The 12,189-nt window shown below is 49.3% G+C and overlaps 1 protein-coding gene across 1 annotated transcript in view; it reads left to right on the forward strand.

Annotated features, from left to right (window-relative positions):
- Window positions 1-12,189, forward strand: part of MRPL1 (mitochondrial ribosomal protein L1) — a 641,951-nt gene that overhangs the window by 214,167 nt on the left and 415,595 nt on the right. The window contains exon 3 of the mRNA XM_086961813.1: window positions 19-298. Within this exon, the coding sequence (XP_086817939.1) occupies window positions 19-298 (280 nt within the window). The remainder of the gene's footprint in view (window positions 1-18; window positions 299-12,189) is intronic.

The following is a 12,189-nucleotide window of genomic DNA, read 5'->3' on the forward strand; positions in this document are numbered from 1 at the left end:
TCTCTCCCTTTTCAAAAGAGTCACAAAGAAAGGATCAAATAATGTGAAGGCTGTGGCGGTCAGGCTCTCTAAAGAAGAACTTGAGTTGAAGCGACAAGACCGAAGCCGGCATAAGCCATTTGGCTTGACAGCATGGGAACCCACTGATGATGTGTATGTCAATAAATACTATCGATGGCCCATCTACGAGATAGAGAATGCTGTTGAAATGTTGAAAAAGTATCAGCAATTAGACTTCACTTACCCAAAACAACCTGTGTATGTTGACCTGAAATTGGATACAAGCCTCGACAAAAAGGTGGGTTTATATTGGTTGAACAACCAGATTTAAGCAATACATTTGTTGATGGATTAGATACAACCATAATATTGTGGACGTCTTATTACTCCTTCCCTATTTGGCAACTTTACTAGTCCAAATGCACTTTTTTTTTAACAGACTTTATTGGTTTTCCAATTATATTCGCCATACTTGGCAGTAACAAAAAGCCTGTACATTGCATTGTCCAATGTTATATCATGTAGTTATAAGTGACAGTGCTCTGCAAAGAAGTACTGGGTCATCATAGAATCTTATGTCGTACATGTACATAATACTTTTCCTTAATTTCGCAGATATCATGAATGTAGGCAAATGTTATATGATATAAACTACCCAACCCTCCTCCCAACTGTGTTCCAGCAAACTTCACAATATTAATGTATAGTGTACGTCCAAGTGCAATTTGCATGTCCGTCTGTTTTATACTGATTGTGCCCCTTAGCCTAATCCTTTGTTCAGTATACTCCTGTGTGCCCAGAGTTGCCTATAGTGTGTTCGGGGTTGTAGGTGTGAGATCAGGATCTACACTTTTAAATGCTTCTAACATGACATCCCATTCCATGGATATCTATTTCTTCTGGAGCCCACAGGCCTCCTCTCAGACATATAGCAGCGCTTTCTGCACAGCCCCAATGTAGCGTTTCACTGTGCCAGGTGTATGTCGTTGGAGGTTTTGATGACTTCCATCTCATGGTTAGGGATCTTTTGGCTATGATGAGTGCAAGGTCAAGGAATACAAAATTTTCTAGCTATCGCGACAAGAATTTTAGATTCTATTAAGGACACGGAGGCGAGGATTATGCTTTCTCATTTCTTTACTGCAACAACAGCAGCCAATGAAAATACACATGTAAAAAATAACATTTCTCATGAGGCTTTGAACCACGCCTCTCTTACAACAACCAATCACAATGGTATCATGTCTATAAATCCTGGAGACACTACTCCGGCCTCCTCTTTCTTTGCGCGAACAGTCAGTAACAGTCTCGTCACACTGAACAAGTTTATTTCTTCAACGGAAAAAACAGATCCACCAGAAGTCTCAACAGGGAAAATCTGAACAGCGAAGGAAATCCTCCATCCGGAAGGAGCGGCAGCCAAAACCACAGGCGGTCTTCAACTCTTGTTGGAGTCGTTCCCTAGAACAGAAAAAGGAACTTTGAGAAAAATTTCCACCACAACCTAGATCGTTGTAAGGGTGGGCAAAACTGTTAGATAAAACCACGTAAACAACAACAGTTGCATAACAGTCCCAACGGGTGGGATAATCCTCGCCTCCGTGTCCTTAATAGAATCTAAAATTCTTGTCGCGATAGCTAGAAAATTTTGTATTCTATGGCAGGACCGGAGGCTTCTAATTATGCTGGTTCAAAGCTCACATTAAAGCTCGTCAATCACAGCATCAGAAACATGAGGAATCGGTTTGTAATAAAACACTTTAAACATTGAATCTGAGGACCAGTCAGCTGCCTTCAGAATGTCTTCCAAGCGGGAACCCAATAAGTAAGCCTTAGAAGGCATCGCACCCCTCGCAGAGTGTGCCCCATAAGCAGAAATATCAATGCCGGCTTCCGACATGATCCACCTAACCCATCTGGCTAAAGTAGCAGCAGCGACTGGCTTGAACGGTTTCTGGATAGATATCAACAACTGCCCCAGATGATCGATCCTATGTACACTAGTACGCTCCTCATAACATTTAAGACATTGAAGAACACACAGCTTGCCGTTATGAGGAAAGGCTGGATAATCAACGGAACGGGACATGGTCTTGGTACGCCTAGTAATGACAAAGGACACACCTTGGGGTGAAAACATCCTCCCAGCCAAGTCCAAAGCTCTGACATCTGAAACCCTCCGACATGAAATGAGGCACAACAACATAGTAAGCTTGGCAGAAAGCTGTTTCAGCGACAAATCAACATTATCGGGCCAGGATTCCAACAAATTCAACACTTTATTAACATCCCACATGGTGGAATACCTGGGCCGAGGAGGGTTGGCCACACTCACACCTTTAAGCAACTTACATACCAAGGGATGCATCCCCACAGGTTTACCATCTATGTGGTCGTGACCAGCAGAAATAGCAGACCTGAAGTTGTTAACCGACCTGTAAGCCAGGCCAGAAGTCGCGCACTCTGACAAAAAGTTCAGTACCTCGGTTATATTTGATCCCACGGGATCCACCTGTTTTGAAAGGCACCAACCCACCCACTTCTTCCAAGAAGCAGAGTATCGTTTTCGGGTGGAAGGACCCCACGCCTGCTGCATAAAACTGGAAGCCTCTCGTGAAAGGCCTGCAAGGCGTTCATGTCTCCGGAGAGCGTCCATACAATCAATGACAGTTGGTTCTGCAGGACCAGGGGGTGGCACGTTCCCACTGGGTCCTGCAGAAGCGTTGGGAAGACTGGGAGCCGGAAGGGGAGGTCTATTGACAATTCCAACAGTGTGGGAAACCACGACTGAGTCGACCAATAAGGCGTTACCAACACAACCGTCGCCTCCTGTCGGCGCAGCAACGCCGCTACTCTCGGGATCAGTGCAAACGGTGGAAACGCATAATTCCTCTGTTGTCCCCAATGGTGAAGGAACGCGTCCGTCCCCATTGCCATTGGGTCCGGCCTCCAACTGTAAAACAGGGGATGGTGGGCATTGAGGCGCGAGGCAAACAGATCTATCCGACATGGGCCTCGTAGTGACATGATCCGGGAAAACAGCGATGGATGGAGTCTCCAATCGCTGGAGTCCCGGAGAAATCGGGAATGCCAATCCGCTACCTGATTGAGTTTCCCGGGAAGGTATTCCGCCACCACGGAGATCTTGCGATCCAGGCAGAAGTGCCAGAATTCCTTCGCAATGTGCACCAACATCCGGGACCTCGTCCCGCCTAGTCGATTGATGTATCGCACCGCGGAGACATTGTCCATCCGAAGGAGAATACAACAGTTGCTCTTCAGCGGTGAGATAGATCTGATGGCAAAGGACCCTGCCAGAAGCTCTAGACCAGTGTTTCCCAAACTGGGGTCCGTGGACCCCCAGGGGTCCGTGACACATGCCCAGGGGGTCCCCAGGCAGCAGTTTCAAAAGAACTGCCAAGTTCCTTGTAGAATTAGCAGTTTTCGAGCAACAATAAAAGTGTCAAGATAACACCAGTGATTAATGTACCTGCTGCAGAGAGATGCGAGTTTTGTCCTGAGGCAGGCTTCACTTACCTAATGTAGCACAGAGGGTTAATATGCCTGCTACAAAGAACGCATAACATGCATTTTAAAAAACAGTATTGTATGTGCATAGGTCAGTTGGTTACTGTTTTTGTCACAGAGATTCTTTTGTTACTCTGCAGCTCATAAGAGACAATCATAATCTAGCACGGTGACCTGTCATCAAAGAGCTGCCTACACACTGCATGGTACAAGTTAGTAACTTATGTTTTTTCCAGTCTTTCCTTATCCTGATGCTGCTTAGGGGTTTATTTGGGTGGAAATACATTTTTTTTGTTAAAGTCAATGCTAACCACTGTGTTATGTTCTGAATCCTGAGTTTGTGCTTTTCCAGACAAGCACTCTTTAAAAATGTCTACCAGTATGCATGACATGTGAATCCTACACCTTGTAGTCCCCTTTGCCTTATGTACCATTTTCTCTACACTGATTTACACATATGATTCATTGTCTTTATATGTGTGTGATGTAATGTGCTCTGACATCCTACAATGGAATGAGAGATGCTATAAAACAAATGAAATAAATGTGACAGATGTGCTATGGAGAAATGAGAGGCACTGTTGAAGGGTGACAATAAGGGAATCATTGAAGAACCCCAATAAAGATAGTTGTATCCTGGTGCATATTAAGGTCATCATTTACTATTCTTTAAAAGCTAATACAATTCAATATATAATGATAAATGTGTTGTAGAATGCACCATTGATTCCTAAGTTTTCTTGGGGGTGAGAGGCCACTCACTGCACTTAGTGTGCACTGTATGGGGACTGGTCTCAAAACACTTGCCTTGGCTGCTTTGGGGTTCCACTCTGGCAGGAGCCTTGTACTGTGAAATAAAACAAACTATTTAAAAGTTAATCACAGAGATGCAGCACCAATCTTCCCTTTACATTTTCCCATTTTTTGCAAACTCTTTCAATATAAAATACTAAAATCCTTAGTAATTCGAGTATTTGATTTTGTGTAAACGTGTGTTTATTTTTTTCGAATTACTCTTTTAATGTTTGAAATTTAAATCATACAAATTGCTGGGGGTCCCCGACTTCCAGTGGTGAGTCAGTGGGGGTCCTCAGGAGTCAAAAGTTTGGGAACCACTGCTCTAGACAGTTGATGTGAAGTGATAGTTCGTCTGCAGACCAACGTCCTCCTGTGGCAAACTCGCAGCAGCGAGCGCCCCAGCCCCACTGGCTGGCGTCGGATTCCACCACCACATCCGGGGCCGCGCCGAAAATAGCTCGGCCGTTCCAGGCCGACATGTGGTCCAGCCACCATTGAAGCTCCTCCCTGGACTCGGGGGAGAGAGGGATCAAATGATCGTAATGAAAGTTTCTTTGCAGGTAAAAGATCTTGAGTCTCTGCAGAGCTCTGTAATGCAAGGGCCGGGAAAAATTGCCTGAATCGACGAGGCCAGAAGGCCCACAATCCGTGCCAATACCCTCAAAGAAATCTTCTCTTTGCCCAGGGTAGCTGTAATCTCTCTCTTGATCGACCTGATCTTTGAAAGGGGAAGGAGAAGCTGGGCCGAGACCGAGTCTATCAGGAAGCCCAGGAATTCCATCTGCCGATTCGGTATCAGCACCGATTTCTTGGTATTGATCACGAATCCCAGATTCTGCAATAAGGACGTCGTCCACTCCAAATGAGTGAGAAGGAGGGACCGGTCCTGGGCCAGGATCAGCATATCGTCTAGGTAGACAATCAGCCGAACTCCCATCTCCTGGAGGCGGGAAGACCACTGGCTTGAGCAGTTTGGTGAACACCCAAGGGGCTGAGGACAGTCCGAAAGGAAGTACCTCGTAACAAAACCAACGCCCTTTCCAGGGGAACTGCAAAAGCTTCTGATGTGATGGGCAGACTGGGACCGTCAAGTAGGCATCTTTCAGGTCCAGTCTGACCATCCAGTCGTTTTCTAAGAGAAGGTCTCGCAAAAGATGGATGCCCTCCATCTTGAAATGGCGATACTTGACAAAGGGGTTGAAGTCTCTCAGATTCAACACGAGGCGCTGACCGCCTCCTTTCTTTTGAACAAGAAAGACGTTGCTGCAGAAGCCTCCCGGAAGGAAGGGTCCCACAGCAATGGCCTGTTTTGCCAAAAGCTCGTCCAGTTCTGTGTCTATAAAACTCTGTTCGAGATGGGAAAAAAGGAGAGGACGGGGGGTGGGGGGAGGGCTGAATGGGGCAAGACACCATCTCTATCTCGTAACCCTGGACGGTCCGAAGGACCCACACATCTGAAGTGAGAACTGCCCAATTCTTGACAAAATGGCGCAATCTTCCCCCTAACGGAAGTAAAGGAAGAGAGGGACTTACCGGAAGATTGGTTATCGAAGTTCTTGTAGCCTCGATTGATTCCTTTGTTATAGCGGCCCCTGAAGCCGCGTGATCGGGACGGGTAAAATCCGGCTTGGTCCGGTTCTTGTGTGTACCCTCTTCACCGTCTAGGGGCGTAGCCTCTTTGAGGACTGGGATTTGAGTAGCGGCCGGTCGAGCGTCCTCTGCCACGCCCTGCCCTACCAGAGACCTGATGCAGAACACGTTTCAGCGAGGCCTGAGACTTGTCCAAGGAAGCAAAAGTGTTCACGAACTTGGCAATGTCCTTAACAAAATTGTCCCCAAACAATTGTCCTTCCGCCAAAGGACCCGGTTCCGAGGAACCCAATTCCACAAGTTGGGGGTCGATTCGGAGAAGGACGGATTTCCGTCGTTCAGAGGCAAGAGCGCAATTCGCGTTCCCAAGCATACAAATGGCCCTCTGAGCCCAGCCCGCCAAAACCTCAGGATGTATGGCGACACCAGTCTCTTGCGCCTGCAGGGCCAACTCCAGGATCTTCGCCAACGGGCCCGAAAGGTCGAGGACCTTATCTTGGCACGCCCTGAGCGCGCGATAAATCCCTTTCTTCGGGTCCTTCTTATATTTTTTAAGAAAGGTGGTCATGGAGGGGTCTTTATCTGGCGTGATAGCCACCTTGTGGGGTAAATCAGGGCGTGGGCATTCAGATTTCAGGCGGGAACGAACCTCCTTGTCGAATCCCTTGCGGAGATGAGTCTCCAGATAGGCCGCCACAGCAGGAGGGGGAATCCAGTCGGATGATCTGGGGTGGACAATGTCCGTCGGATCAAATGAAAAGGGAGTGGGAATGACCGGTGAAGTGGGCTTGCGCTTTTTAGTGCGTTTGCGGGGAGCGGCATCCGAGGAATCGGTATCGGTGCCAGTATCCGTAGTGGTGACAACCAGGGGGGAGTTGGGGGGAGAGGTAACAGGTTTGTCCTGGGACCGGGACTCCTTAGACTTATAAAGTTTTTCATAAGACTGGGCATGAGGCCAGGACAGGTCAAGAGCCGCCTTCTTAGGGGGGGGTTGAAGGGGTTCTTTGTCCGGAGCGGGCATCGGCTTACCCGGGACCAGCAAATCCAACTTCTTGGCCAAAGGGGAGAGGGCCGAGGAAAGGGCTTTATCCAATTTGGCATCAAGTTTTTTGTCTATGATCTCCTCCATGGAGTCCCCTTCATAGAAGTCTTGATGGCCTTGATAACCATACGCAGCATCCTCCTCTTCGCAGTACTCAGTGTCTGCCATCGTAACCAGGAATCCGAAAATTCCAACTCTAATCCCCAGCGGGAAGCAAAAGACCAGCCCAAGCAGGGGCGTCGATGGTGGGGGGTGCCAGGCGCAGGAGCCGGAAATACCAGGAAAAAACAAGGGCAAAATACAGTCCCACTCTAGGACTATCGGAGAAAAGTACGAAAACGTCTCTGAATCCTCTGGAAGGGCAAGGTCAAGCAGGTAGGCACCGTCGCCTAAACCAATGTAAGCTGCCAAAAGCACGGAAATCGCCCACGGCTCCTGGCCCAAGCTGCGTCGATCCCCACTTCAGCCGGGGGCAGAGCGTCGATCTGGCACCTTCGAGAACTGCGCGTGCCAACTCGGCGTGCGCGGGCTCCCCGAGACGTACGTAAGGCCTCAACGGCTCCGACGTACGCTCGTTCCCCGAGGGGGGGGCTAAACCCCTCACTAGTGCGGCTAGCCGAAGCGTGCGCCGCGGGCAGCGATGAATGGAGATCGGGGGAAAGGGCTGGACGGGCCTATGTGCGCAACACGCGCCACCAAGGGGGACTGGGAACGGAGCGAAGCTCCGGCCCCAATCTAAGAGCAATTCGGACAATTTACGAATAAACAGTGCCAACAGAGAGCGCGAAGCGATGAATCAAAGCATACAAGTATACACGAGTAATGAAGAACAGTAATCAATGGTACCAAACAATGCAAAAGGCATAAGTCACAAGTGATAGAGCAAACATGAAAAGGAAAGAGCACTTATCTGGGCTGCGGAGCAGCAAAGAAAGAGGAGGCCGGAGTAGTGTCTCCAGGATTTATAGACATGATACCATTGTGATTGGTTGTTGTAAGAGAGGCGTGGTTCAAAGCCTCATGAGAAATGTTATTTTTTACATGTGTACTTTCATTTTCATTGGCTGCTGTTGTTGCAGTAAAGAAATGAGAAAGCATAATCAGAAGCCTCCGGTCCTGCCATAGAATTGGAGTTGTACCTTATGTGAGGCTGGACGTTTACGTAGGCCAAATAGGCACTCCAACACAGAGTCAGCAATATTGGCGCGTGTGGCTGCCTCCAAGTGACGTCGGACCTCCCCTCAAAACCCTCTCAGGCACGGGGATTCCCACAGCATATGTATTAAATCTGCTTCCTCCAACTGGCATCTAGGGCATTGATGTGTATTTGGGAACATCAACTGTAGGTGGGGTGGCTTAAGCTAGACCCTGTGTATGACCATATATTGTATACATTTAAATTTTGCATTTTGGGTCCCTTTTTTTTGGTGTTCCAATATAGCAGCATTCTCTGTCCGAAATCTCCTGACCCACGTCTTTCATCCATTTAGCTCGCAGGACATTGAGGAGCCCGGACGCCCACATAAAGCCATTTGATGAGGTAGCACTCTTGTCTCATGTAGTATAGGGATTTAACTAATTCGTGTGTTTGGGGTTCCTCCCACTGGGGGCCCCTATGTTTCTTTACATATTGCGATATCGCCGCATGTAACATGTATAGATGGTTTGGCACCCCGGTTTCATGTACAAAGTTCTCATGGTCCATTAAAATCTCGCTGTTGAATAACGCTCCTACCGTGTCCACCCCTTCGTCTGACCATGCTTTAATCCTGTGCCTCGTAAGCCTTCCATTTGGCGTCAGGATCCTCAGTAGCGGAATGTTGCCTGCATAAGGGGGGGGGGGGCAGCGGAATGTATATTGCAGCGCTTTCCTCCAGCACAGTAATGCTGTACGCAGTAGAGAAGGCGAATCCAGGGGAATTTTATACCTTGGTAGCAATAATGTGTGCAGGGTTCCTTGGTCAATGTTTTGTGCAGTGAATCCGATCTCTTGCAGGTTGCGGGCCACCGTCCAACAGGATTGCCATTACAATTGGCATGGGTAATAGTACGCCTGAAAGTCCGGTACCCTAACCTCCCTTTACATGTCCCCAGCTGCAATTTTTTAAGGCTCACCCTGCGCCGTTCCGTTCCCCAAACAAGGTCCGAAGATACTGTGTCTATTGTGTGGAAAGTGACTGGTGGTGCTATGACCGGCAAATTGGTGAAGTAATATAGGAGCAGGGGGAGGTCCACCATTTTTTACACCGCCACTCCCCCAATGACTGAGAGAGGTAGTGTGGTCCAAAAGGTGACCTTCGAGCGTATCCCACCGATTGCCCTATTTAAAGTAACCTTCTAGCATGTCTGTCTGGGATCGGTATAGAGGTATACCAAGATATCTGAAAGTGTGCTGTGCCACTGGTAATGAGTGCGGCCCAAAGCCAACCTCTTCGGGGCTTGCGTGGCTTTGAAAAAAGGCGTTCGATTTTGTTTCATTAATAGCGAGAGGCCCGATATATGTTCAAACCATGTAAAAATTCTTGGGATAGGGTCTATATCGCCTAGGAGATCTTGCACATATATAATTGTCATCCGCATATGCAGATATTAGATGTGTGGAATTGCCCACTAGTATCCCAAGTTGGTTAGCCACCTGACGCAGCCAAAGCGCCAGCGGCTCCAGCGCTAGTACGAACGGCAGTGGGAATAGGGGGCACCCCCGTTGCGTGGCCCTGCATATCTGATATTCTCATGAAATGTGTCCGCCTGTCCGGACTCTTGCTGTGGGGGGTATAGCAGGCACAGCCAACGGAGGTATTCGAGGGGCAGACCGAACTTTGCAATGGCCTTAAAGATATAAGCCCAGGAAAGTGTATTGAATGCCTGCCTCAAATGGAGTGCAATTCAGCCGGCGATTGGGAGATGTTCAAGGTTTGTTGCCATTATATGATGTAGCCTTCTGATGTTTAAGGATGTACTACGTGCTGGTATGAATCCACTTTGATCTATGTGTATTAACTTGTGTAAGTAGGGAAGGAGCCTATTTGCCAAGGTCATGCTTAATTTTTTATAGTCTATCACAACAGTGATAGCGGGCGATAGCCTGTCATGTCTGCTGCGTCCCTCCCCGGTTTGGGTAATGAGACCACTAGGGCCTGGGCGGAGTTATGGAGAAGGTGACCCAAGTCGAGCGATTTATTGTATAGGACCTCTAGTTGTGGAATTAAAACCTCGGAATAGGTAGCAAAAAATTCCACTGGTAGACTATCCAGTCCCAGTGCTTTATTACGTAGGAGCCCATTGATAGCAGCCTTTATTTCAGCCCTTGTGATGGGACGTGCTAGATTTGTTCGCGCTTCTACAGGGATCTGAGGACAGGGAAGGTCGTTTAAGGAAGTGTCTGTACATGGCGTCTAGTGAAGGCGGCTTGGCTCACATTTAAGGGGTGTGGCCCACATTCAAGGGGCGTGCCCTTTCATGAAACACCATTTGCACAGACCAGGAATGAAAGTGGGAGGATTCTGTTCTTGAGCAAGGCACACGCCCAAGGTGACAATGGCCTACATGCTGAGCAACTAAACAAGCATCAAGGTCCCTTTCTGTCACAAAATTATTCGAGCCCTCCAGTATAGGAGCGCATGAAAAGCAGCAAAGCCCCTGTTATTACTAACCTACTCAGCCCTCCCAGACCTTCGGCTCAGGAGCACATTAACAGCAGTAAGGCCCCTGCAATTAGTAAATTAAACAGCCCTCCAGACCTCAGGGCAATGTCCTGGCAGGGGAGCACAAAACACAGCTGCTAAGTCATCCATGGTAGCCAGGGGGAGGCTGAGGTGAAGATGGTGCGAGTTCCAAACATCACCTGGCCCCCACAGCGAGACCCATTCTTCCTCGCCCACTATGCCCTGAATGTGAAGGGCTGTGGGCGAGGTGTTAAGATTAACACTGTTTCTGGGCTGCGTGGGCCCCAGGGGGGCCGAGGTGAAAATGTCTCAAAGGCCTGAGCAACACCTGGCCCCCAGGGAGGCCGATTCTTGCAAACAATCAACCCTCCCCAGCCCACCCTCTGTGACTGCTTTGCAGGGCAGGGGGTGAAGGAGAGGCCACAGCTGATAATCGCTGTACGGCGGCACAGTTAAGCTGCTTGCATTTCTCTGTCTCCGTGCCCTCTGTGGGCTGGTTTTTTTCTCCCCTTTCCTAGAAAAAAAACGGCCCACAGAGGGCACTGAGACACCGGCCTTTCGGCCGATGCCCGAATGCCCACAGTTGCCAATCTACCCCTGGCAGCGCCCCCTCCCTCACCCGTTGAGTCTCCTCATCCGTGCCGGGGGTCGGCTTCTCGCTACTCCCAGGAGGAAGCACAGTCCCAGCTGGATGGCATGACGGTCCCCTCCGGGCAGGCACCGTCGTTCGGGACAGGCTCTCGGCACACGTGGCAAATCACTCATTCAATCAGCCGGTGGGGTTGCAGGGGCATCCAAGAGGCGTCTCCTCTACTCGACGAGTACCGCTGGATCGCAAAATCACCTTCGGGGCCTCTCACCGTGGTCCTCAGTTATCTCGACCTCGCTCCCTCGGAAGATGGCGGCTGCCCCACAAGTCCCGCTGCTAGTATACTTCGTTACTAGGACTGTTTCGGTCACTCCACCATCTGCGGGAGAGCCCAGACTGTCGCAGCACTCAGGCCTGCCGGATGGGGCCCGGATGGAGCTTGGCACACTACGATAACACAGGATTGTGTCGCTCGGGCCCTGCAGCCTTCTAAAATGTTTCAGCCAGGTTAGGTGGTAAGTCACAACCCCCTCCCCGTCCACATGCACTGTTAACTGATTCTTCACAACTCTCTTGGTTGCTTCTAAGTATAAACTATCTGGATGTGGGAGGCTCCAGTCAGTAACACATTCTGCTTCATGAGGTCCAAAGGGCGGAACAAAATAATAAAAAAGTGCAGTCAGTCTATCAATGAAAGCTGTATTTACAATCAGTCGCGGCCGGCATGACTCGAGGGTGGGGGTGTCTCGTGCTAGGGGGGTTTATTTTTGTTTTTTAAACGTACCTTCATGGGTCCCGCGCTGTCTCAGGTCCTGGCCGGGTCCCGCATTTTCCTGCTCCCCTGCCAGGAACAGGAAGCAGGCAGCCTCCCTTCCCTCAGCCAATCACATAGCTGCAATGGCGTGGGGATGCCGATCAGCCAGGCTTCTGTGGGGAGGCCATTTTCTCCATTCTCCAAACAGTCGGGCCTGCAGCAG

This window comes from Lissotriton vulgaris, chromosome 3_1 (genome assembly GCF_964263255.1).
Source record: "Lissotriton vulgaris chromosome 3_1, aLisVul1.2, whole genome shotgun sequence".
NCBI classification, from domain to species: domain Eukaryota; kingdom Metazoa; phylum Chordata; class Amphibia; order Caudata; family Salamandridae; genus Lissotriton; species Lissotriton vulgaris.